This window comes from Papilio xuthus, unplaced genomic scaffold (assembly GCF_000836235.2).
Source record: "Papilio xuthus unplaced genomic scaffold, Pxut_1.1 DF827461.1, whole genome shotgun sequence".
Classification (NCBI taxonomy): Eukaryota; Metazoa; Arthropoda; class Insecta; order Lepidoptera; family Papilionidae; genus Papilio; species Papilio xuthus.
Genome location: NW_013531188.1, coordinates 2,476,791 through 2,504,587, shown reverse-complemented (window position 1 = coordinate 2,504,587; position 27,797 = coordinate 2,476,791). Strand labels below are relative to the sequence as shown.

Here is a 27,797-nt window from a genome sequence, read left to right as displayed (position 1 = left end):
CGCTGTGAAACTTGAATGCAGTCGTCCCATTTACGTTATAGGTACTTATTATTTTCTAGGCACTAAGAACCTACTGTACTGCAAGTTTATTGGACAATATGATACTTGAAGGTAACACCTTAGGTCATGATATTAAATAAAATATTAAAAACGAATAATTAACTAAAATATATTATTAAAAGGAGTCCCTTTAGGCAAGGTTCCAAAGATACTAGGTCCTTAGGTCATTAAGTAGCCAAGTCTGTAAACCTATATTCTAATCCATAATTCACGACAAATACTGGAGCCGGTATTTTGTTTCGTTGGATTTTTTTATCGCAACAATAGGAACGAGTAATCTTACTAATCTTACTAATATTAAAAATGCGAATGTTTAGATGGATGGATGTTTGTTTAAAGGTATCTCAGGAACGGCATAACGGATCTCGCTAAAATTTGGCAGAACATAGTCTGAAAAAACACATAGGCTAATTAAGCTTATTTTTAATTCCGATCAGCTAGCAGTATATAGTTATTTTATCGTCGTCCTGTATGAAGAGTGTGTCGCGAAATTATGTTCCGTGATCTCTTGAAGTGTTGGTCTATCCACAAAGTATAAATTGTAAATAACTGGTGTCCTTGAAATTGTTTTTGATCCTAAATGAATTAATTTCCTTTTTGATGTTTTCGTTCTGTGAACGAAACCGTGTCCAATTATTTGATGGAATAATTTAATGTATTTTCCAGGCTAACGTTTGATCTTTTAAATCAAATTGATTGATTTAATCTTTGTCAATTCAATAAACATTCAGAAATTGGGACCTTCATGAATATTTGCCAAACGGTAATAGCGCTATTGCTTAGTGGTCACAACCTAAATAAGGTCTATAAATACGATTCTTAATCTTACTTGTATTATAAATGCGAATGTTTAGATGGATGGATGGATAAATGTTTATTTGAAAGTATCTCCGGAACGGCTAAACGGATCTGGCTGAAAATTGGCATAGATGTACGAGTAGAACATAGTTTGGAAGAACACATAACTTACTTATTAAGTTTTTTTTAAAATTCCGCCTGGACGAAGTCATGGGCGACAGCTATTAGTAAAATACTTGTCAAAGAATATCAATATCATAGAAGTAACTTTGTTCAAACCCGTTTGCTCAATTATTAAGAAGACCGTGGTCATGCCTGTGGTAACCAGGAGAACATCTGTTGTCCGAATTTGCCGTTCATCCGATGCAATACCATGCCAACATTGACCCGTCCTACACTTTACTTATAAGAAAAGGTTGGGAAGGGAAATAGTATTTAACGTAAAAGGCTTAGGAAGGGTAATATTATTTTTCTGTATTTCCCCTACTCCATGGATTTAATCTAGGCAACGGATCTGCAATTTCGTATGTCTAAAGATATCGGTCGCTTTGCTCCTTAGCCTCTTGTAATAGGTATAGTAAAGACCACCAAGAATATATTCGGGTGCATTTTAGCACATTATACTGTAAATTTTTGAATAATTATAATTCTTTAGTACAAAAACATTAATAATTACGTATTTAAGTTTGTCTGTGCCATCGGTTTTATATTCCCACGCTTGCAGAATGTAATTTGTGTATACTTATAAAACATATTACGTTAATATAGCATTTATATGCCGTCTCAATTACTTTGTAAATATTTGGAGCTTTGAAGGTATGCTAATTAATTATCTCGTGAAGCATTCATCCAATTAATTTGTAATTAGTCCTTTGTTATGAACGTAGTCTTTGTTTTGTAAGGAAATTGAATTTCATTTGTGATATTAATTATGTTGTAATTTAGTATGTAAGCCATCTTTTGACCCTTTATCATCTTTGTACTTTACGGTACTGTGTGCGCCGAGTTTGAAACTTTATCATAGTAATTTATCTTTAGGTCGCCTCGTGCTAACCTTATCAATTACAACATAATATACTGCGACAGGGTTCTAACATATAGTCTAACATATGATTTGAATCAAATACCAAATAGGTTTGATTTCATTTACAATGTTATGTTAAGGTAAATTTCCTTATAAACAACTAGCTGACGATCACGACTCCGTCCGTGCGGTATTAAAAAAAATAATTAATAGCCTACGTGTTCAAGACTATGTTCTACATCTACGTCAAATTTCAGTGTGATCCAAAGAGACGTTCAGAAGATACCTTCAAGCAATCATCTATCCATCCATCCAAACATTCGCATTTATAATATTAGTATGATAAAAGGTATTATTATTACTTACAAGGGAAATACCGGTTTCAGAAACATTGGCTGTATATAACAATTGAAGTTTTATAAAAACAAAATCGTGAGTTGACCCAAGCAATAATCCAAATTAAATACTATGTCGGACGCTGCATTGATACGTGTTGCGAAAACACTAACAGACATAATATTGAGTTTCCAATGTACAAAAACATTAATAAAATCTGTTTTTTAATAACGATATGTAACATTGGCGAATTTCTGCAACATATAGAGTACAAAGACAAATAACGTTGTTCATTTCGTAATGCACGGAGTCTATATTAGCTAGTAGGGAGCAACTTCAGTACCAAAATGAAAAATTCCTTTCGTTCCAACTTTGAAAACCGTTCGTAACGTCGAGTCAGGCGGTAAAATTACAGTCCCCGTCTCATTTGTATTCCTGAACTTTACCTAAAACCGATGATATATTTTTCTGAGACAAATAAAGATATGTGTCTCTTACATTTTAAGACACTAGCGCGTTTATTTGTTTAAAATGAGATAAGAAAAATATACTTATATTTTCCGTGATACTTTAATTTACTCCACTAGCTTTGCCCGCGACTCCGTCCGCGCGGGTACGAATGCTGTCCTGACACACCTCTCTCGCTTTTCCATAGTCATACATCTACGCATACATATACGTCGATTTCGTATGCTCTTAATAGGTCTTTGTTTATAATAATATACTGTAATAAACACTGATAATAATCATACTTTGTCTTTTTATGCAGCAAAATATTAAAATTTGTTTTGTGAGATAAATACGCAGGCGCTACGGACACATATAAAGTGTTTTATTGCATGTAATAAGTCAGGAGCAATTAAAAGGTTAAACTGCAACACAGATGTACGGCTTTTATTTACCACAAACATAAAGACAGAGTATTGAAAAGAAGACGTTAATCCTTAGTGTTTCCTATATACAAATTTGGTACATAAGGTATAGTACATTTACTATTGTGGATCAGTAAAGCAGACTTATATGTAAAATCTGTCATACAGAAAATCTACAATGTCCTAAGCTTATTGTAGCTGATCAGATATATTATTAAATCTCAAGTAAATAAGACAAAACCTATCTACTTAGGATAGATTTACCCCTCATTTGCACGGGCGCTTTTTTAACGCCGCGTTAATATTCGGTGCTAGCGACTCTTGAGCGACGAACACTTTAAAATCACTCTTGTTCCGATCACCCAACGCTCAAAATGCAATACTGCGATAATAAGCATCGCGTTTTAAAAGCTCTGTCATATATACTTGGAAATGCATTTGTTTGTACGCTTTTTTAACGCACGATAAAAAAGCGCCCGTGTGAATAAGGGTTAAAGGTGTGGTGAATCTAGGCATAATTTGAAACCAAACAAGTTTAACTGTAAATATTCTTTTTATTACATTAAAATACAATAATATTTAACCAAATAAATAATAATCTTTGCCTTCAATAAGATTCAGTGATTGAAGATTCCTTTCAAATTCACCATTAGTCAGATCTAATTTCATACAAATAATAATTGGAAGTTTTGCTTCAGTAAAATGTACAACTGGCAGTTTAATAATTACTTTCCTTTGTTTTGGACAATACAATTCTATCACGGAACCTATTTTCTTTTTATCCACATCACAAAAACCAATAACTTTTTTTTGTATGTTTGGAGACAATGATCTTACAAATTTTCTTCCACTTTTGCCTGCATTCCAAACTGTGAACTGTTTCCATTGTGATAAGACTATGTTCTCAAGTCTATGTAATTGTATTAGTTGTATTGCTTTTCTTGATATTGAAAATGTTGTTGAACATTTATGATAAGTATAGTTAACCAACTCTTTGTCTACTCTGTGTAATTCTCCACCTCTGTCAATATGAGTATAAAAAAATATAAGATCCTCTGGTGTTCCTTGGCCTGTCTCAACAAAACCTCCAACATTATTATATACAGATCTATGACAAAACCATGTTGGCATTAGAATTGTAGGGCCATATGACAAATATATTTGCTGCTTTAATTGAAAAGGCTCTAAAGTATTAGCCCAACGAACAAACCTTGGTGTTGAGTTTATTGGTGTTCTAGTCACCTTACTACCTATTAGAGTATTATTGTTAAACCTGGCATAATTCCACTGTAAAAGTATTCTGTCAGGATGCATTGAGTCATCAATATCTTGAAAACATAAATATAAGCCAGAACTTAACCTAACAGCACCATTTTTAGCTGCGCCTACGCCTTTAGGGTGTTCAGACCCTGTTATAAGAAAATTTATTTCACGTCCCTTGAAGTATTGACCCCATCTTTGGAGAAATTCATCCGTATTATCATTGCTTCCATCATTAAAGACAACAATTTCTACCTTTGTCAACGTCCGAAATATAGTTTGATTAGCGATTGACTTCATGCAGTTATTTATCCATTTTTCTCCATTATGGATAGGAATGATAATAGATATATCTATAGTCATCATTCATAAATATACTTCTCATTTTAATAAATTCGATGCAATTACGTAAACACATCATATAAAATATTTCTCTAACCTAAAAATTTATTAATTTTATACTTTTTATTTTAAACTGTAAACATTTTAATATTTTATCACAGATTAGTTTAGAATAAGAAACAAATTAAACGAAAAAGAAAACAAAATTTGTAATCATTTTCAATTTTATGATGTCATTTTGACATTTCAGTATCAGACAGCTGATGGTTGTCAGTCTGTCAATGTCAGGTCAGTCGGCTGCACGGTCACAGAAACTCAAAGAAAAATGTTAATTATAAAGACAATGAATTTTAGAAACATAATTTCCTGGGATTACTTAATTTTATATTATTTCTTGCAGAATTTTCTAAAGATATTTTTAAAATAACATTGTTTTATTATCACTATTCACGTTTATCAGCTTTTTTGGCTAACAAAATGTTTGAAAACACTCTTTAGAAGTGTTGTCCTATAATAATGGTAAACGATATTTTATCTGTGCAATAGTAATTGCGAGTTTTCATCTTTCAATTTCAATTCATATTTTAATTCATGTTTTATATTTCCTAATTTGCAGAAATGTTTAAGTTGAAAATTGAAAACGATTATTTTAAATAGTAATTCAGTCGTTCAGCAGTTCAAGTTAATGTCTTATTATAATGGTTTTTAATAGTAAAACAGGTTAGTTTTTTTTCAATGTCTTAAGACAAATACTTTGATGTTTTTACTAGTTACAGAGTTATAAATGTTTGTTTTTGTTTATTCTAAATAAAATTTTTAGATAACTCAAAAGTAAAGCGCTATAATGGATGAACGGCGAGTTGCGGATTACTTTGTTGTGGCTGGTTTGCCCGAGAAACCTGAATTATTAGACGATTCGGATTCTGGACATCTAAAAGGCTATAACTCTAAAGCGCCTATAACAGATATTGGTATGTATTTAACGTTTGTCAAAATTATTATATCATGGACTCAATTTGTGATATATTTGTAAGCATGTATATATAATTTGTGCTTTATCCTAGCACTGATAAATATTAACAAAAAAAATATGAATATTATAAGAGACGATTACAGCATAAAATGATGTAAGATTTATTACAATATAATTTAATACCATGCTTGACCACATAGTTTGTGGTGTATCATATTACACTTCAATACTTGTATATTGCAAAAGTAAATGTAATATTTTACATATGTATACATTAGAACTGAATATTATGCATATAATTTCAATCATCAACTTTTAACAAATGATAAATTTGAAAACTATGGAAGTGGAAAATTTCCAGAACTCCAAGACTGATGCTTATTATGCATGTCAAAAAACCTTGAATAGTTAATACATGTAGTATATGCAGTTAAAGTAGTTAATATTTTGTGCAGCACATAATATCTACAGAGTAAATAGCACATGAATCTTATCCACAAAGAGACACTTTTGATGTATCAAGGATTAATATAATAATCATTTAATATACTTCAATTGAGAAAAGACTGCAAGAAATTATTTAATTGTAATGTAAACATAACTGTTGATAAATAAACCCAATTATTTCATTAGGTGTTCTCTTCCCGAGCCTTGGAGAAACAGTGCCAAGTGGATATGAGTTAGTTGAGTTTACTCCAACTGGTCTATCAGCTAACTTGAACCATGGCTCAATGCGATCTCTTGAGTGTTTTTTATGTTTACGAAGGGGACGTGACAAACCCCCCTTAGTGGATATAGGTAAGTGATTATTATAATCTTACTAATACTATAAATGTTTAGATGAGTAGATAGATGGATGTTTGTTGGATAGTATCTGCAGAAAGGCTGCATGAATCATGGTGAAATTTGGCATACATATAGAACATAGTCTGGAAGAACACAAGGCTACTTCTTAATTCCGAGTCACAGGTGACAGCTAGTCCATATATAGTTTTAAGTCTTGGTTATTAAATAATTTTTTAACCTGCTTGATTTATATAACCTAATGTATTGTCTTCCTCTGAAAAGCCCTATAAGGTGTTAATCAATGAAACTATTATTAATAATCCTAGATGAAGTTAATGTTATTCAACACATTGAATGCCACTGTTATTTTACACATAAATGTGAACTTGCAGGGTGCGTGGATGTCACTAATGTGCATATCTTGACTAATGTTTTCTAGTAATAGTACAAAGTATATACAATAATTTATTGGTATTAATATAATGGATGTTTGATAGGTATTTGCATAACAGCTCAACAGATTTCAATCAAATTTTCATAGGTCAAATGAGTCTGGAAGAAAATATTGGCTACTGATTAAGTTTTTTTTTTAATTATGCATAGAAAGATTTGCGTAGGACAGCTATATTAATATATATGAATACAGATTGACATTGTTATAACACAGTGATTCGTTTTATATCACTTACACAGTGTTAGGGCATTGTAGATAAGAAAGATAAAGTTATCCAGCACCATGCCACACCCATTGCTGGGTTTTTTATATTTTGTATCTGTAAAAAGATTTACGCGTGGTTGAACATTTAATTTTTTGTGTATGGTAAACTTTGAATAGTATTCTTGTACTGTGTTGTTGATATTTTCTAAGATTTTTCCATGCTAAGGAATGAGTACTTGATTTTTATCTTACTAATATTATAAACGCGAATGTTTATATGGATTGATGGATGTTTATTTGAAGGTATCTCCAGAATGGATGAACGGATCTTGATGAAAGGCATGGATGTAATAATAGTCTGGAAGAACATGTAGGCTACTAATTAAGTTTTATGCAGAGAAAGTTGTGGGCAACAGCTAGTTATATATTTTATCATTCTTTAGCATCAGTGGGATTTATTTTGACAATATTTCATTCCTTAGTCCGTGATAAAACTATTTTTTTGCTAAATTTTGTTTTTTAGTATTAAGATTATGTAAGTAAGGAAAACGGCATAAACTGGCAAATTACTCTGAATAGAAGTTATGTTTTCGCCCACCCGCATTAGTGCACAATCCTACGCTTATGAGCGATACATCCGTATTTGTAACCATTTATTTCAAAATACAATTTGTTGCAAATCAGATAGGTTGATGACACATCCCTAGTATATGTTCCAGTAAAAAAAAACTTGCAATATGTTACCTATGGACTGTGTCATAGTTAGTAAATAAAATTATAAATGCTTGCATTTTTTAAATTTTCGATGATTTATAATATGTTTAGTGAGATTTTAAAATAACGATGTTTAAAATCTGATGGTAACATATACAGTTTTAATTATAATCACAATTCTTTATTCTGCACATGCATTAGCATGATGGACGTTACATTAATTATTCAGACCTTTGGATGTTTGTATATGGACTACGGAACAGCGTCGGTGGCTCAGGGATCAAGCACTTGACTTGCGATCTGCAGGTCCTGGGTTCGAATCCCGCCATGTACCAATGTGTTTTTCGATTTCCGATTAACATATGTACATTTATCCGACGTCTCGATAAAATCTCTCAAGTACTATCAGAACATTTTAAACTATATCCTTGTCAGGCACACTCTTAAAATTAATCTTCACTGACAAGACATCATCTGGTCGACTTAGTTTGTATTCCGATATTAGCCATATACAAATTAATTTTACTATTTTATAAGAATTTCAGTCAAACATCCTCTATATTTAGTGTGACCTTGTAATTAATTCCCATAAATTAATCTAGAAATAAACAGGGTATTGTATATTACTATGTATTATTATATATAAGATTAAATTTTAATGGCTTGTATACTTTAAAGAAGCCATATAAGTTATTAAATAGCGATTCTAAAAATACATAACCTTATGAAGAAGTGCGCTATTTTCAATGCTGTAATGCACACACTGGCCTTACTCGGTCTGATTTATATCAATGATTTTATATACTTTTAAACAGTGAATATAAATAAACCGACACAGGCTAAAAACTCTTTAATGTTTATAATACCTCATATCTCCTATTTTGTACGTTTGTAGTAAACAAAATTATACTGCAAAACTGATTTCATAATTTTTTTACCATTAGTAAGATGTATTATTCCCGAGTAATATTGGTTATACAGATCTGGGATGAGCCGCGAGATAAGTTTATTAAAAAGTTCATAACATTCACAAACTAGCTGTCGTCCGGGGCTCCAATCGCGCGGAAAAAAGTAGCTTATGTGTTCGTCCAGACTATGTTCATCTATGCTAAATCAAAAATCAAACATCCGTCTTAACATTCGCATTTATAATATTAGTAAGAAATAAGATTTGTAATAGAGTTCCTCCTTTCGAGGTACGTTTGATACTTTTTGCAGTATGAATTGCTTATAGGTGTTATGTACGATGGTCGGGAACGTCTTATGGCGGACGCTGAGATGGTCATGGTATCTGTGGGTGGTCGTGTGGCGAATGTCAATAACTCAACAGCGAAGACATTCATCACGTATCGACGAGCGCATCCCTCCGCGCCTTGTAATGCGCTCGTGGTTGTCGACATATGTGTAGTGGTGACCAGCCGAGGAGAGATGTCGCCACATGCCTTCTGTATGATTAACAAGAATTTGAACAAAGGTTGGTGTTTTGTTTCTTTTTTTTATGGCATTAAAGGGTAAAAGTAACGTGTTTTTGTATAATAATGTTCGTTAGCATTTTAAATATAACAGTCAGAAAAGCAAATAAAGACAGACTTCTTACAGAACCTTCTTATAATCTAAGTCGTTTGGAAATATTATATCATAAGGTGGCAAACGAGCGAGCGGTCACCCGAAATCGCTGAAATAGCGAAGTGTCCGTTGCCCATAGACATACGCAATTGCATATGCGATGTCTACCTTTAATTGACGAAGGAAAGGATGCACAGAGAGAAAATATCTTCCCTTTCCATGCATCCTCTCACCCGGAAAGTCCACAAACAATATCCAATTTTTTTGTAATTTATTCTACTAATATGAATAAATGATAGTGCAATTTATTATACAATTACACTTGTTTATTTAGACGAAGTGTAATTTTAATAAAATTTAACGAGGTTTAATGTTAATTGTTGAAATGTCCTCGTGAAATACCTATATGCCTTTCGTATGCGGTCATATTACATACAAAAACTGGTTCATTTCTACTACAAATTGAAATACTATAATACGATTAAGCAAGGTAATCTGGTTTGTAAATATAAAAAGGTTAAATGTCGAAGAAATAAAGCCAAACATAACTTATTATCATTAAATACCCGTAGAAACCGATCTGTACAATAAAATTGGAGTTGATAATATCGAAAAAAAAAACATCTTTTACGAATATAACGTATTATTTATAATTTTTTAAGTTTTTATCCTTCTATCCTCAACATCGCGTAATCCCAAAACAGCTAGGCCGATTTTAACGGGACTTTACCCGGGAGGGAGCTTTGAGCTGATGTTTGCAGGAATATTACTTACTACTTTTTTAATTTCGCGTTAACAAAGTCTCTATTGTATACTAATATTATGAAGTTGAATCAGTAATAGTATCTAAGAGTCTCTAAACTAAAAAAAATCTCATATAGATAACCTCATGTTTATTACCACTAGGGTAGAATAATGACACAGATGAACATACAGTGCAGTACTGCAATTGATTAAATGCACTGTTACTGTCTTTTTAAGTCGTCTGGGTCCAAAATTATGATGAAAAGTTACCAATATTATGAGTTTTGAACCCGATATATGCCCTAAATTGGAACAACGAGTAGCTTTGATTACATACACAGTGCGTTTGAACATCGGCAAATGCTAATTGCAGTGCCGTCAAAGAATGTTTCGTTTATCTACAGAATAATTAACACGTAAGTTGTTTTAAATTACAGGTCTAATAGGTAGCGATGTTTTCCTTTGCTACAAAAAGTCAATGAACCGTCCACCACTTATTGCATACAAGCCAGAAGTATTGTTCAGGTTAGTATTTTCTTATTTAGGGTAGGTCAGATTTTGTAGGTCATAGTGTCTAAATATGGGCATAGTGTGCCTTCGTAATTTTTATTAACTTTATTCCAATTTACAGCAGAAAAATTTAGTCCACATTTTTATATTTAATCTGTGACCTTAATTAATGGATGTACGTTAAAATTAGCATTAATTAGTGTTGAACATCAAAAGGCGTCCTAAATACACTCTCCGACATGTTTAGTTAGACGAACCTGTATGGTTTCACTTGTAAAATAAATTGTATAATACACTAAAAGGTGATTTTAATTTACTTTGAAGATGATATTACAGACAAATGTCTAACATCATCGATGTCATATACACTTAGTTAAGATATTTTAAACTATAATATGAGGATCAATGATTTAAACTCATCGATTAAAATTACACGCACAATATGTTTTAAACAAGGATATTGGTATCAAAAACCAACGGTAACAGACCTTTATCACCCCATATTCAGGTACCCAATGGTAGACAGGCGTAGTCTGGCTTTCCCCACATCCGTGCCATTGTTCTGTCTACCTATGGGCGCAACGCTGGAACTGTGGCCTAACAACGCGGCGGCGCCCAAACCTGTCTTCTCTACCTTCGTACTAACAGTCGCTGATGCTACCGACAAGGTTTGTATTTACTGCTGATGTTATATCTCTATCTGCCACACACTTAGACAAATATGAATCTATATACTATATCTTTCTTATATATATTATATAAAAGAAAGTCGTGTTAGTTACACTATTTATAACTCAAGAACAGCTTTACCGATATGGCTGAAAATTGGTGAGGAGGTAGCTTAGCGCCAGGAGACGGACGTAGGATATTATTTATTCATTTTTTTTTTCGAATTTATGCTTTGAAGAGCTGCTTTTTATTTAACTTATCTATATATTAAGATTTTTTTATATCCACGCGGACGGAGTCGCCGGCGACAGCTAGTAAATAATAATTTTGAAGTTGTATGTAATGTAAAAAACAGCTTGTATTTGTGTTTGTAACTTATTTTTTTTCTGCTTTCCTGAAATTGCGGTTTACCACAAGTTTAGTAATAAAAAAATTAAATTCCATGTCATTGCAATGGCAACCCTCTCACGTAAAACATAGTATAATTTCCTATAATTCTTGTTAACTAGGTGTACGGGTCCGCGGTGACGTTCTACGAGCGGTACCCGCACGAGCAACTGTCGCCATGGCAACAGGAGCAGCTGGGCTGGCGCGCGGGCGTCTCCCACAACACGCACTCTACGCACGTCATCAAGTGCATCTGTCTGCTCTCACGGTGGCCCTTCAGTGATACCTTCGAACGTTGGCTACTATATATATTGGTGAGTTCATATCATCAGCTCGGAGCCTACCCTAAGTTGGATTGACTAGGCCATAGTCAACCACGCTGGACAAGTGCGGGTTGGTTGACTTCACATATTGATTTTCTTCGCAGATATGTCCAGGTTGCGTCACAATGTTTTTCTTTACCGTCAGAAGGTCGGATAAATGTACATATGTGAATTGAAAATCGAATATTGTATCAGTACATAACGGGATTCGAACCCAGGACTTACGTATTACTAGTCAAGTACTTTAACCCCTGAGCCACCGACGCTCAGATCAGGTTAAATGCTATAAATAGTAGAGGGAACTAAGAAATTATATTTAATATTATGCTTGTTTTCAGGAAATGTCGTGGAGTGAGGAACCCCTACATATACCAGTTGAAAGATATATAACGCATCTATTGGAGGAGGTACCATTTCCAGAGCCAAGGATATTATTACAGGTATCTTTATAAATCAATGTCTATCTCCTTGAAAAACATTCTTACTAAAGTTATAATGCGAATGTTTGGATGGATGGATGTATGTTGGAAGGTATCTCCAGATTGGCTCATCAAATCTAGATAAAATTTTGCATAGATATAGAACATAGTCCGGAAGACCACATAGACTACTAATTGTATTTTTCGTTAATTCCGCGCGGACAAAGTCGCGGGCAACAGCTAGTACATATATAAAATGTTTCATTTAGATGACAATATGTTTTTCAGCTGTCAGCTACGCATGCGCACGAGCGTGTGATAGTAACCCGTCGTGATGAGCAACCGCTAGCCCGCAGCGGTGCAGGCTTCCGCCAGTTGCTGCTCAACCTCGGCCCCGACAATTGTCTGTTGCTGCTGGCCCTCGCCATCACCGAACAGAAGATACTTATACACTCGTTAAGGTAATCCATACACTTGCTAAGATACCCATTAATTTGCTTATGTATCCATATAATTGCCAAGGTATCCATAAGCCTGTTAACCTGTGCATATACTGTCTAACGTACCCATACAGTTTCTGAGATGTATCACATTTACACTCGAATTACTAAAAACACTGTCGTTTATACATTTTTTAATTACTGATATCAAAATTGGTTTATATTTCAGGCCGGATACATTAACAGCAGTTTCGGAAGCTGTATCAAGTCTACTGTTTCCCTTCAAATGGCAGTGTCCGTACATACCGCTGTGTCCGTTAGGTAATTATAATTCAGAGATAATGTACAGTTAAGAAGAAAATCAAGACTGTCCCGGTGTATCAACACTAGACCTTCTAAAATATCCCTTACTAAGCGTATCCTCACTATGTCTGACATTTGACTATTGGATTAGAGCACGTTAATTCGCTCCAAAAATTGTTATCATGATTGTCTAAAAGCATATAGCAGAGGGTGTAATTTTTTTTTAATTTTCAGGCTTAGCTGAGGTGTTGCACGCACCACTTCCATATCTAATAGGTGTTGATTCGAGATTTTTTGATTTGTACGAACCACCACCAGATGTCACCTGCGTCGATTTAGATACGAATAATATAACAGTAAGTGTTGCTATTAATATTATGTCTTATTTTATGATATTCAATGATACTTCAATTTATTCTAGATTTTTCTAACAATTTACATAATAACTGCAAGTTTTCTCTGCTAAAATACCTCTACCAGGCTCAAAGTTCATTTAGACATGAGCAGAAATCGTACGAACAATGCATTGTCGCGTCAGAGCAAGACAAACAAATAGGAAATACATACGTTTGTCTCGCTCTGAAGCGACCCTACGATTTCGGTTTTCAGCAGTGGAAACTTACGGTAACATTATACAATGTATTAGACCAGTGGTTCCCAAACTTATTTTGTCTACTGCCCACTTTGAGAATAGTTTTTTTAGCGCCCCCCATATTTTCATATATTTAAAAACCACTATAACTTCAAATTAAATTAATTAATTAATGTGAGAATTCTAAACGAAACTTTTACTATAACCTGCAACTTGAGACCTGCAGCGCCCACAAGGGGGCGTTATCGCCCACTTTGGGAAAGACTGTATTAGACTCTTCCTGTATATAAGTGAATTGAATGTCAGTTTTTGTTATAGATATGCGAGTCTCAGCGTCATATATCGCTTAAATTGCTTCCAAAGCGACAGGCGCGAGCGCTGCGACACTCGTTAGAACAACTATATGTTAACATACGGCCTGGTAAGTTCATAAAGCAATAAATAATCACTAAGGGAGACCTTAGTAGTATAGAACTGTAGAGTCAGCAACAATGGAAATAGAAATTATGACGAACCTATCTATTTTATCTTTATAAGGCTATAATTAGACTTATTTCCAACATATGTTTGTATCTTCAATTTAAACACTGAAACTTTCCAAAATAAAACCATAGACAAACAATTAACACCGTCAGTCAGTGACAAGTTTATTTACAATTTCTCCTTTGCATTAAATTTGAATACGTGGACAGAAAATGTCTTAAAATGGTCATGACAGCTACAGTACAAAACGATCTTGGGACACTTTTTTGACGTTGAGAGGGGCGCTAGTGAGCTGTCTTAATTTAGTTGGACTTTTCCCGTCGGGCAGATATCCTTGTCGGTCTATAGAAATGTATATGTATTTCATTATGTCATACTTTTTTATTATAGCATCACCAGTTCAACGATCCAGTAATAAATTTAATGGCGAACCTACAACAAGTTTGGATAGAGATTTCCAAAGAAGAAGAAGAGAAGTGAGTATTACTAAATAAGTTCATACGCTAATTTCTAAATACTCATGTTTAATATATATTATACTTTGCGTTTCAAATAGGAATATACATAACCTATTAACCTTTTACTACGCCATAGTACTTAAATTATACAAAATATGTTTAGTAAAATAAATATATATTTTTTTTAATCTGTACTTTTATTATTCAAGGTCATTGAATGATATCTTTTTTTATTTAAATCTATATCGGTGTACATTCGCAGCAAGCTTTGGAATTGAAGATACAAGAAGCCTTCCTCCGTTTTATGGCGATGACACTCCAAGGATACCGGAGCTACTTGATACCAATCACCAAGGCCCCTACAGTCGGCACCACTGACCCGCACGCTCTCTTCCATATGGAGGCTTTCATGCGCTCCAGAGATAAGGTAAATATAGATAAAGCCATATTAATAGCGATTTTTTAATACACTTAGCGTCGTTTAATGGTTACTTCATTAAGATAAAAAAGTAGTTAATAGTTGTGAAAACATTGGGCCGATTTATTGTATAAATTTAATCGGCCCAATGGGAAAAATCCAATTGAGCCGATTGATCGGTAGACCGATCTTCCCAACGGGCAATATCCCATAGTTTGTAAATTTCCTTGTGTCACATTTTGCTTAAACGACAGAACCGATTTTGAATGAAATAAACGTTCGATACGTATTCGTTCCTTTTATGTCGTATGTTTGGATTTAATTATAGTTAATCAAATAGCTTTTTTATTATTATTTATATCCGTTGTAATATTTCTGTCTTTTATATTACAGACGCAGCAGCGTTTCTTCGCGCTGATGATGCGTACGCAAATGTTTACTCGCTTCATCGAAGAGCGTTCGTTCGTTTGTGACGCGGACGTGGGGCTGACGTTTTTCGATGAGTGCATCGAACGCGTGGCTGCTGGTGACGGACACCCTCTCCTGGGGGTTGATGCATCCAACCTATCAGAGAGAACCGTCTTCGTATTACCTCCAGATCCACCGCAACCAGGTATTTTTTAGAGTAGACCAGCGTTTTACAAAGTAAACTCATTTAAATATTTCGGCGGCCGATAGTTATCGGCGCGCTGGGCAGTGTGTGTTTTGCACTTCTTTCGTATAATTGTTAACTTAAATTATAACTGGATGTCCACTGTCTAACACTTGTATAAAAACTTCACCACTTACAAAATATTTCAAAATATTAAATAATTTTTGTACAGGTATATCAACAGTGTAAATCCATAATAAATATGTTATCGTTTTCAGATAAGACATATACATACTCGACGTTCGAGCTGGACATGGATCTGGTGGAGGTGTGCCGGGGCTGCACGGGCGGGCGCGGCGGCGCGCTGCAGACTCTGCCCGCAGCAGCGCTCGCCTCCGCAGAATCCCTCGCCGACGCCTCCCCCATGGCCAAGCGCACCAAGCAGGAGATCGCAGCTGCACAAAGGTCAATACAAACTCTGTTTACTTTTTATAAATATTTTCTTGAATATTAAATTATGTACACACATCAATTACTTCATACCAATATTATTTTGTTCGAAGGTTCTTCAGAACGACTGCATGAATCTCTAAAATTTTGCGCGAACTTAGTCGCGGGCGACAGCTAGTTTTTATTAAATGTAGAGATGTATTTATTTCAAACTTTATTAAAACACTCGAATGCTGTATTTAATACCTATATTTTTCATACATTGAACACTTATTAAGTAAAGAAAAAGTGACAAATAAAATATTTATTTTACCATTTTTACAATTATTCATTGATTCTGTTTTGGTTCACAGACTAGCTAAAAAGGCGAGTGAATACCCGGAGACGTGGGCGAAGTGCCTACTAGGCGCGTGCTACTCGCTGTACTTTCTGGCTCTGCCGTGCCGGCTGGCGTTGCAGAGAGGTCGCGAGCACGCCGCATTGCGCAATGCTTTTGAACTACTAGAACGTGCTACTAAACTGCGAGTACCGTGTGATGAGGTACGTCTTTTCAAATATCTTGGCAATTGTTCTTGAGCTGTTAGCTGCGCAGTGACCCTTCATCCTGTTGTTTCGAGCACTACATCCAATGTTGGCTTACATATTTCCAGTTGTGATCCAGCGCTGAATTCGATCGTTGGACTGGAATAATGTAAACCAGACATTATATGACCACAGCTTGCCTAGCTTCTATGAAATTCGACCGCCGTGAGATGTATTGTCATTTCACATTGACCATCGTATTTCTTTTATTTCTATGAGAGTGAAAGGGACTACAACATATGTGGAGGATCTATTCACAAAGACCTTTTTTACGGATACTTTAGATAAGAAAAGAAGCAAAGTAAAATTAAACCTTGTTCCAATCTTATAAAGCTCAATTTTATTTGCGATCAAAAAATTACTCTCCACCACCCTAGTCTGAACGGACCCTTACAAATAATATAACTCGTTCGTACGTAGGTGTGTTACCGGGTGATGATGCAGCTGTGCGGGGTGCACTCTCTGCCCGTGCTGGCGGTGCAGCTGCTCTTCCTCATGAAGCGCGCTGGCCTGCAGCCAAATGCACTCACCTATGGATACTACAACCGCTGCGTGCTGGAGGCTGCCTGGCCGAAGGATATGCCTAGGTAATATTAAGAATAGGCTAGCACCAGTTTTGATCGTATAGATAATAAACAAATAAAATAATGCATGCAAATAGTTACCCGTTGATGACTGACAGTTTTTTTTTAATTATTGTTAAATTTTACTTCAGCGGATCGCAGCTGCTCTGGAACAAGTTGCGAATCGCTGTGGTAGGTGCAGCATTGTTCCGTAAAGCGGGCGCGTTGCGAGCCAGCCGCGCCGCCGGACATCTGCCGCACAATCCAGGTAAAAACTACTGTATTATTTTTATTTATTTACCAGTGACTCTTTAAGATCGTGTAGTTAAAAAGAAAGTTACAAGAAATATGTGTTCGCAGGCAGTAGCAATACATTGCCGCGAGTGCGTGCGTCCGGCGAACTTGAGGTGCCGCCGTTGCAAGAGCACGCTCGTAGCCGATCCAGTATTGATTCAGGTAAGTTAGCCTCAAGGGCGTTGCCAAGGAGGGCATTAGAGAACTCCCTCCCCCTAGTGAATTGAAAAAGGTTAAATATATTTAAAAAATAAGAATAAGACCACATTAAAGGTAGCTCCACCCTCTAGATCTTGCACGGCCACGGCCATGGTCATGAAATTTTGACAATGATTTCCATTCTTTTAATTAAATTTATATTAAACTTAACTAATTGCTGAAAATGAATCCTTGGATAATAAAATACAATAAGTAGGAAAGGAAAAAATGATAAAACGTACTGTTTCCAGCGGGCGGAGCACTGGAGGCGCTGTGGCGACGCGCCAACATAGTACGTGCTGCGCCGCGACGACCGCGTGCACATGGTCTCTCAACTGCGGCTGGCATACTTATTTCAGGTTAAATCATAAACAATTTTCTTTTTAGAGGCTATTCATGAACAGAAAGATTATGGTTATTGTTTGTTGCGAAAGCCTATTTGGCAATATTTTGTTTTTTTTATATGTGTGCCTATAATGGCGTACGATTTTCTCGAAAAAAAAAATTAAAAAATCAAATGAAATGAGTTTATGTACTATACAGAGGCAATACTATCATTTTTAAAGTGTATTGAACACTTCACACAACCTCCAAATCCTTTTTTCTAATAACGTAATATTTCATAATTATTTTATATTGTCTAGGTTTGCCATCTAATCAAGATTTAAGTGAAGTGACCAGACCAAGAAGTAACTCACTGGGTAGTGAGGAAACGACCCCACCGACGCCGTTATCCATTAAAGAAAAACGTCAGGTGAATTAATGTTATTAACAGAATACAATTCAATTAAATTTTATAGTTCCCTCCGCGCGGTATTAAAAAAACTATATGTTCTTCCAGACTATGTTCTACATCTGTGCTAAATTTAATCAAGATCCATTAATAGTCTGGAGATACCTTCTATACGACTTAGGGTCCTTCAAGAAGCGAGCGTATCACCATCTCAAAGGCCGGAAACGCATCTGCCGTTCCTCTAGTATTGCTGATGTCCATGGGCGTCGTTGAACACCTCGGTGTTCCCGCTGCTCGTTCGCTCCCTTCTGTTATAAAAAAATAGTAATGTAGTTTTTTTTAGCATTTTAAGTCTGTAGTAAGAATATTCAACATTTCTCTCCAAACTTGTGGAACTTGATTTTATTACTGACAAATAATTTTGTATTTATTTTGACTTTATAACATTTGCAGACGATCCACGTGAGCCCCGACAGCCCCACAGACCTGCGCATACTGACGCGCTCAGAGAGTTTTGCTGGCGACGCACAAATTGTACAGAATCTACAGAGGCTATCTTTCTCTAGTGGTAAGTACTTCCACTGTAGAAAATATTCATACAGATATATATGGTTATCTCTCTCATTCTCATTGATAAAAAAGAGATAGCAATATATCTTATTGGAAATTCATTAATTTCCACAGGTACTTCAAATCCCAAGTCACGATGTTCGAGAACATTAAGTTTCCCTGAGGAAACTGACAAGGAACTGAACGCGATATCTAACAAAGAAGAAGCCAAAACATCTCCACTCAAGTATGTACAATAAATATAAATTGTCCGTCATCTCTACTGTTTTTTTAAGTTTTTTTTAGTAGCTTTATAGTAAAATGGTAAGCGATGTCAAAGTCAGAAAGAGATTTTATTGCGTCCGATTTCATCCGCGTAAGATAAAAAAAACTGAGTTGTGTTCCTATGATTATATTCCAGACTGTAGTTTGCCTGTCTACCAAATTTTATTATTAATAAACATCGATCCATCCATCTAAACTTTTGCATTTTGATATTAGTGAGAAAATAAGAATAATATTACTGTATCAATCAGTCCACAAGACTTGATGTCTAAAAGTATATCTTATTCTGTATATATTCCAGAGTATCACCCCGTACACCTGTGCTGGCGGATGATCCACTGGGTGCGTTAGGTGTGGAGGCTGCGAGCGAGGTGGGTGTGGCGCCGGCGAGCACGCCCTCTCCGCCGCGTAGCCCGCCGCAGCGCCGCCACGAGCTCAGTGCCAGCCCCAAGCTGTTCCGTCGTCGAGCTGGCTCCTATGCTGATGAGGATAAGGATGACCAGCCAGGGTATATCTAACTTTTGTAATCTTTTACCCGATCGTCACAGGAGACATGTGCTCCATTGTGACATCTTGACAAATTGCATTGGACGACTTTAAAGCGAGTGTTGACTACGATGGGGGTATTATATTATAGCAAATTTAGATTATCGAGATTTTTTTTGGTTAAATGGATACTTTAATATTAGTATTGTTTGTTGTTAAGTTGGTACTACTCTTTTCAAATATCTTGGCAGCTCAAGGTCATCGGCGCACTGCGCAGTTCCCTCCCCCCGCGTCCCGCTGCACTACAACACACCTCACATTGTATTCTGCGCAGCGAGTCAAATGAAATTTAGAGCCGTCAAGATATATGAAAATCATTATACTTGACTAAAAAAACGTTTACTGCAAACAATAACAGTGTAACTGTGCCCAGCTATTTCTTATATATCTGTAGAGTAAATTAAACCTGGATAATTTCCCATAGGAACCTGCACAGGAGCGAGACAGCGCCTGGAACTATGTCATCTGGTCTTGTCAGTTTTGGGAACACGCTTAAGATCAATTTCGGGTGAGTATTACACTACAACAAAATATTACATACTAGCAGTTGCCTGCGACTTTGTCCGCGCGGAATTAAAAAAAATAATAAATATTGACTAGAAACTTAGCAGCAGTGAAAGAACTTTACAAAATCGCTTCGTCTTTATTATATTAGTATAGATGAATTCGTGTGCCAAGTTTAGTGAATTTATTTGGATTTTTTTTTCAAAGATCCCACAGTAGGTATTGAAGTTTTTTTTTTATTAATATTTATGAATGTAAAATGTACGAATTTCAAGTGAGTATTTATATTTAATTAATTTTATATATGTGTTTTGCTATGCTCTAGATATGTTGTGATATTGATTTTATTGTTCATAATACACTTTATATTTTTTTTGTTGCGTTCAGATTTTATTTTTAAAATTAGAGAATCAGCTGATTTTAATTATTTAATACTGTCCATTGAGTTTTGTATTTTAGTATCTGTGACACGTACATTACGAGGACTATCAAATTAAGATTATCTGATTTCTGTTATAAATTATTAATAACATTATCGAAGCATGTTTAGTTTTAACACATTTTTATCACATGATTTTAATGTAGCTAATTAGTTAAAAAAAAACAAATAGAACTACAGACTTATAAGAATAAAGGCTGTATCATTTCAATCACTCCTTATAAAACATAGCATCTTTTATGCTTTCTCTTAGGACCAATTTTCACAAGCCGCGACTTCAGCCTTATCCTATTATGTCTTAATTCCACTAGCGCTTAGTGAAAATTGGGTCTAGGTGAGTTAGTATATTAGATCCATTTGTTTCTAAACAGCACCACACAGCATTGCTAGAATATTTGTTTCTTTAGACGCTATTCGCCCGGCAGACTGTCCTTCCGCAAGGAAAACATGAAACTTGGCAAGGCAATGATCGAGAATTATTTCAGGTAAGACCAGTTTCTCCTTGCTTACAAGGTGAAGGTTCAATCTGTGGTCTTAATATATTATGACGCATCGTACAAACTTACTATGTTTTGTCAAGAAATATAAATAATTTCAAATCGAATAGAATAAGTTGGAAAATTCTTTTCTTATACTTTCCTTATTGGGTTATTTTATTTCTCTGTTTCGTGTCTGTCTTGGGTGGCGGTTATCCAGTTCTATCCAGTATCTAGTTGACTCGTTATGAAAATCATTTTTTCTTTGGCGACTGACTTTATGCTATGTTATAATCATCATTTCTTATTTATAATGGTTGGGCTTGCTTTATTTAATTTGCACATTTGCTTATTGCCTGCTTGCTTGGTATATATATTGTGTGAACTCGGCTTATATACTCATTATCACCCAGTATACTATCAGGATTAAATAAAATATAATTTTGGCGAATTTACAAACTTCCTTTTTAAACGCATATGGAGATAACTTAATAAAATTCTTACTGCAACGATCCTACCTAATGTTTAGTGACGTCATAATTTACCATTATGACATTAGCAGCGTAAGAACTTAACATTTGCAGTCTAGTGGACTAGTTCTTATAAATCCTTTATTTATTCGATCGTAAACTGACGTGCTTGTCTGTTTATGATCGCAAGAAAAATGCCTGGTTTACATTTTGCCAGTACAGTAACACAGTAGCACTCATATTCAGCGCTGGCATAATGTACACACTAACAGGCGTAAGTTCATAACAGGCTAGCGCTACTGTCCTACTATACTGGCATAATGTAAACAAGGCATAAGGATTTGATGTAAATATTTTCAGGAAAAAAATCAATCAAAAGTTGTATATATTATATTCCAGTCCTACGAGTATAGCGGGTAAGAAGTCAAACGAGTTATTGCAGAGCGGTCTTAGCAGTCTGAAGTCAGCTGCGACCAGCATGGCGAAGAAGTTCGATGAAATGAAGGAAGTGATATCAGCAAACTCGACTCCCGTCAAAGGTGCCTTCGGTAACGCGACCAGTGCACTGACGAGCTTTATCACTGAAGAGGACTCGAATGATGGATCTTCTGAGTACAATCCTGATGGTAAGTTTGGCATTTATATTCTAATCTACCACACTAGATCCGTAGTCCAAACTCTTAACCATTAGGCTATTGAGGCTTAGGATATTTTTAAACTTTAAGTATAGATGTATCATTGTATTGACAGAGGGTTCTATCGGCGGCGGGTTCAGACGCTCGTCCAGCGACGCCGAGCTTGCGTGCAGTATGGAGCGCGGCTCTCTCTCCACGCTGCTATCCCATCTACCTGACAATCTATACCCACAACACGCTGTAAGTTTGCTCATAATATACAATGTGTTCTTATGAATATACCTTATATAAAAGCTGTATGTTAGAGTAACATTGGAGAAAACAATAATATTCCAATATTTATTTAGCAGATGTTTGAGTTTAGCATTTATTTGAAGAGTTACAAAAATGAAGGTTTAGAACATTCATGTCAATTATTATAGCAAAGTTAGGTCGATTTACATGCCTATTGGTCATTTTATTTAGTTACCAGCGTATGGTTTTTACCCTTTGTTTATACCATAAAACTGTTGTAGGAGAGTTCGAATCCTGAGAAGGCGTCGGTGCGCGTACAGCTGACGTCATGCTCACAGTGTCACCAGTGTCTGGGCGCGCTGTACGACGAGGATATAATGGCGGGCTGGGCGGCCGACGACTCCAACCTCAACACGCGCTGCACAGCATGCGGCAGGCATACAGTGCCGCTACTCACTGCACAGGTACGCACACACACCAACGGACGCATGTACACGCACGCACGTACACGTAGATAAACATAGTCGCACGTATACGCACGCATACCTATAACATAGTAGCTTTAAAATACTTTATATATAAAAATCAATTGCTGTTTGTTAGTGTCGCTAAAACTAGAGAACGGCTCAACGGATTTATTCATCTTGGTCTTTAAATCTTCGTGAATGTATAGAAAAGGTTTAAAAGGTGAAAAAAATCGAGTCGCGGGCGACAGCTAGTACTTTATACAAAAAGCTATTTTTCTTGTTTGGTTCAACATAACATCCGGAATAAGTAAAAAATAAAATTTGAAAGTTTTAAGTAAGGTTTATGTTAATTCTGACACGCCACAAATCTGAACGGTTGCTGGCATTCTAATATCCGAAGCGAGGCGTATTTTAATTAATTGTAAATCAGTGTTATAGTTGAAAACTTTTATTTGCAGATATATCGAGAAGGGCAAAGTCAACCTGAAACAATAAGCGTACCATATTTGAATCCTTTAGTTTTAAGGAAGGAATTCGAGTCTATATTGGGTGAGCATAAATATATTTACATTTTTCATATTTTTATAAGAAACGGAGTTTAAAGAAAAAAAATACGGTGTTTTACTATTTTAACGGAGTTTTTTCTCCAATAGGTAGAGAAGGTGACTTATGTTTAGCGGAGCCAGAGTTCGTGGAGTCCCATCCAATAGTGTACTGGAACCTGGTGTGGTTCTTGGAGCGCGCTAACATTGAGAACCATCTGCCGGATCTGCTCTGTCCCAACTTCTCCGCTAAGTATCAGAGCTGTGATACACTGCATGACACTGATAACTCCGGTAAGATTTACCTAAGGAACTTTGTAGAAATTTGTGTTTCATACTTAGATTTACCTATCTGCCTTATATTATCAGTCTGAAAGAAAATACTAATGTGATAGTAAAGGAAATAAAAATTAATCAGACCATCTGCCTTTTTTCAGAATGTTAAACTTCTTTGGCACCGTTGTTAATCCTGAAATAATCATAAAATTTATTACAAAATAAAAATATCTTTATTCCTCGTACTTATTATGGTATCAAATTTTGCTCTCCGAAACCCTTTGACTTTTTATTAGGCCAAGGTTCTTAATTACCATTAAAATTTTAGATTTATTGGTCTTTGTTTATAACGGTACAAAAAACACTACTCGATATGATACAGAAATAAAATCTCAGGGCGCCACTATGTGCCAGTATCTTTTTATTTTTTAGTGGCGCCCTCTAACGTAATGTCATCGAATTGCGCTTGAACAATGATTGAGTTTGTATTGTGTGCAGGTTGCGTGGTGCAGTGCTACTGGGAGATGTCGCGGGGTGCGGGTGGGGGCGGGGGCGAGGGTGCGGAGGCGGGTGCGCCGCTGCACGCGGTGTGGCGAGCACGACGCGCGCAGCCGCCGCGCTCTCAGCAGCTGCGCGCGCTGCTCCTCACTGAACACGACTCACGTGCAGCGCAGACGTAAGTTATAGTCGTACACGTAAGAGGCACGTGGAAATCTCCTGCAGTGATTATGTGGAAAATGGCCTTTTGTTTGCTATATATGGCATGATCAAGAGTGACAATAGCATTAAATGTACCACAGACATACAAAAAACACTTTACTTTGTATATTAAGTGCTCTATGGACTGTAATCATAGCGATTAATTCAGTTAAATCACAAAGAATTAAGAAAATAAGTAATTTTTAAAGAAAATTCATAAATTGTTTGTAACAAAATAGCTCATTTTCCAGCTTTGATACTGGCTCCAGAACTCTTTTAATACCGGCACATACAATTAAAAAAAACATAAAAAAACGTTAAGATAATGTATAAAGATTAAACCATTTGACCAATGACAGCGAACTGTTGCCGCTGGAGCCACCTACTTAGGACTTTCAATTTTTCTCCCCATTGCATTGATATATATTTTTATCACTTACATTCTCACTATGACATTTACGTATATTGTTGTTATACTTTTCTTCTATCATATTTTGAATGCCAGTGAAATTTTTCATGTTTGTCCAGGGTGATAGTGGCGGTGCTGGACGGGTTGCTGAGCAACGACCTGTCAGACGCGCTGCGCAAGCTGGCCGCCTGGCGCGAAACCTCCAACCCCAACAAACGATACCCATCCTTTTATAGGTAAATTACTTTCCAAAAATATATCTTGCAGTCACTTTGAATGTTATTATTCTCAAAGGATGGCATTGCATCTGGGGTTCCCGGTGCTGCCTGGTTTCCTCCTTTCTGTGATAAAAAAATTACCACGTCTTTTATTTAGAATTATTTTAAATTAAGATAAGTAAAAAATGTATATAATTCTCCAGAGACATAGTATTCCTGTCTATGTGGGCGCTGGGCGAGCAGAACATCGACCTGGTGGCCCTACAGCGCGAATACACACGCGCGCTCGAGCAGCTAGGCGGCGAGGCGCGCCCTACAGACTTGCCGCCCTCGCCTACTGCGATTTGCTGCCGACATTACTTCAAACGTCTAGCACTCGCACGATAGTCTACTGGACGAAAACCATCATGTCATTCCTCTGTCAACATCTGTCTCTCTCCTGTCGTCATTATCCAGTAAACTCCAGCAACCTATATCATTTATTTCTGAGAAACCCACTGAAAATAAAATATTCACTGTTTTGCATGTATCGTAATCGTCTTACGATGATTTTACAATTTAATTCAGATTTTATTACTAATCGCGTTGTCCTATCTAAATGTATGTGCGTCGTATGGAGGATCGCATTATTTAACAAATTTGCGTCCATAAATATTTCCGAGCCGATATCATTTGAATAGGCCATCAAAAATTGAAAAATATTGCAATAAATTAACATTTTAGCAAGATTTAATGCTGACGTAGACACAAAATTAAACCATTGGTTAATGTTTATGTCGTGATTTGAATAGTTTTCTTTTAAATAAAATAGTACAAAAGTAATAAAAAGAAAACATCACTGAAGAAAAAACCAGTTTACTCACCCCTTTATTCGTGTCGCGAATATAAACATATGGAAGACAGATTTTTAACTGTTAAAAAGCAAATTTTTGCAAGCATAATGAAATAGAAAGAGGGAAATGTATTTTACTCAGGTGTTTGCTTATAACTCTGCCTATCTTATTATATGACCGACGTGAATGCTTTCTTAGTAAACATCATAAATATTGGCCTAAATTAATTAGTGTATATTCACGTAAAATTGCCCCAATTTGTGGTTATAATTATTAATAAATAAAATACATAAAATGTTATTTAAACGGGTTCTAAAATATAAAAGTTTCGAAATCATTTGCACTTTTTCAAAAGTATTAGATAAGTGTTTAATTTTAACATGTTTGTGATATATGTGCAAAAATTATTTACTGTAATTAAAAAATAACCCTGTGGTATTTTAGTATACCTATTTTTGCTGCCTATATACAATTCTGGGTTCAATTTCAAGCAAAAATTATTTAATAAATTGCAAAGCATATAACAAAAGGACATACTGTTATGTATAGCAATAAATTACGACTCGAAAGTGAATTCTATCATATTTATTTTAATTATAATACGAAGATAAATCGAAATAATCATTAAATTTTTTAACTATAACAATGAATATAAAAATCATTGCTTTATGTAGCCTTATAAGTTTTTTTTTAACTTTTAAATTAAATATTATTTTAAAAGAATTCAATCTTATATAGCTTCTGTCGCATTTCTCATGTATTTTTCAATGAAATAATTTAATTAACGCTAACGTTTTGAAATATATTGCTATTGCTGTGAATTTTCATATACACCGTGAGTTTCTGAGATCAAAGTATTCGATTATCATATTGTGTTCTCCGTTTTTTCAAAGATAATGAATACGGTGGCGTTATCAATAATACAGAGAATTTGGTCTCAGAAACCCACAGATAAGCAGATATATTGCCTGGAGGGCATAAGGCATAAGTTAAACTAAATGATGACATCTCACTAGCGCCTTTGTTAATGTTTAAAATGTCACAAGATTCTTGTACTATGGCTGTCTTGTGTTTTTTCTTTAATATAATTTTCTATGCTTACTGTAAAACCTACTTGGTTTTACATTTTTTCTGACAGAAGGAACCGCGATGGCAATTCCTCTCACCGGGACAGATATCCTTCTTTGACTATAACTCGGGATTTCAGTTGTTCTTATCGTGACATATATTGTCATCCCAATCAATCGCTTTGAAAAAACAGAGACAACAATGTCTCACAGTTGTAAAAACCCACAGCTAAAATAGGTGTTTGCCGTTGGGCCGATCCGCCTATTTATCGCCGATCAATCGGTCCAACGGGAAATGCGTGTTAAAATTTTAATTTTCAATGCATTATTTTTGCTAATTTTTGAATAGTGGGTGCTAAATTGAAGTATTTAAATTGTATTAGTTGGAAACAAAATGTACATAATTATGAATGTTGTTTAGAAGGCAGATATTGCTGTTTAGGTATATAGTATTAAATTATGTTAAATATTGATTTTATTAATAAAATGCATTAAAAATAACATTTCATGTTGTACTTTGTGAAAATCAATTGGAAAATAAATACATTTTTTGTTATATTAAGTAAATTTTTGAAATGAATTTGGCAAATCTGAAAATATG

General features: G+C 35.3%; 2 protein-coding genes across 3 annotated transcripts; one reads left to right on the top strand and one right to left on the bottom strand.

Annotated features, from left to right (window-relative positions):
* Nucleotides 1-3,630: 3,630 nt before the first annotated feature.
* LOC106119333 (UDP-GlcNAc:betaGal beta-1,3-N-acetylglucosaminyltransferase-like protein 1) lies at nt 3,631-4,804 on the bottom strand. Its single transcript, XM_013314250.1, has one exon. It carries the CDS (start codon nt 4,714-4,716, stop codon nt 3,670-3,672), a length of 1,047 nt encoding a protein of 348 aa, XP_013169704.1. The 5' UTR covers nt 4,717-4,804; the 3' UTR covers nt 3,631-3,669.
* Nucleotides 4,805-5,250: 446 nt separating this feature from the next.
* Crag (DENN domain-containing protein Crag) lies at nt 5,251-26,783 on the top strand. 2 transcript variants are annotated; one of them, XM_013314442.1, is made up of 35 exons: nt 5,251-5,412; nt 5,513-5,663; nt 6,299-6,463; nt 9,058-9,297; nt 10,571-10,658; nt 11,152-11,311; nt 11,822-12,013; nt 12,361-12,462; nt 12,730-12,902; nt 13,111-13,202; nt 13,419-13,540; nt 14,095-14,197; nt 14,650-14,735; nt 14,980-15,144; nt 15,529-15,748; nt 16,006-16,192; nt 16,531-16,717; nt 17,180-17,346; nt 17,475-17,590; nt 17,683-17,778; nt 18,066-18,173; nt 18,459-18,568; nt 19,001-19,115; nt 19,232-19,343; nt 19,683-19,889; nt 20,352-20,435; nt 21,278-21,355; nt 22,216-22,442; nt 22,567-22,691; nt 22,967-23,149; nt 23,611-23,701; nt 23,806-23,988; nt 24,469-24,646; nt 25,198-25,314; nt 25,500-26,783. In XM_013314442.1, exons 2-35 carry the CDS (start codon nt 5,537-5,539, stop codon nt 25,681-25,683), a joined length of 4,890 nt encoding a protein of 1,629 aa, XP_013169896.1. In that variant the 5' UTR covers nt 5,251-5,412; nt 5,513-5,536; the 3' UTR covers nt 25,684-26,783. The 2 variants fall into 2 exon arrangements, with proteins under 2 accessions (XP_013169896.1, XP_013169897.1); XM_013314443.1 differs by lacking the exon at nt 21,278-21,355.
* Nucleotides 26,784-27,797: the final 1,014 nt, after the last annotated feature.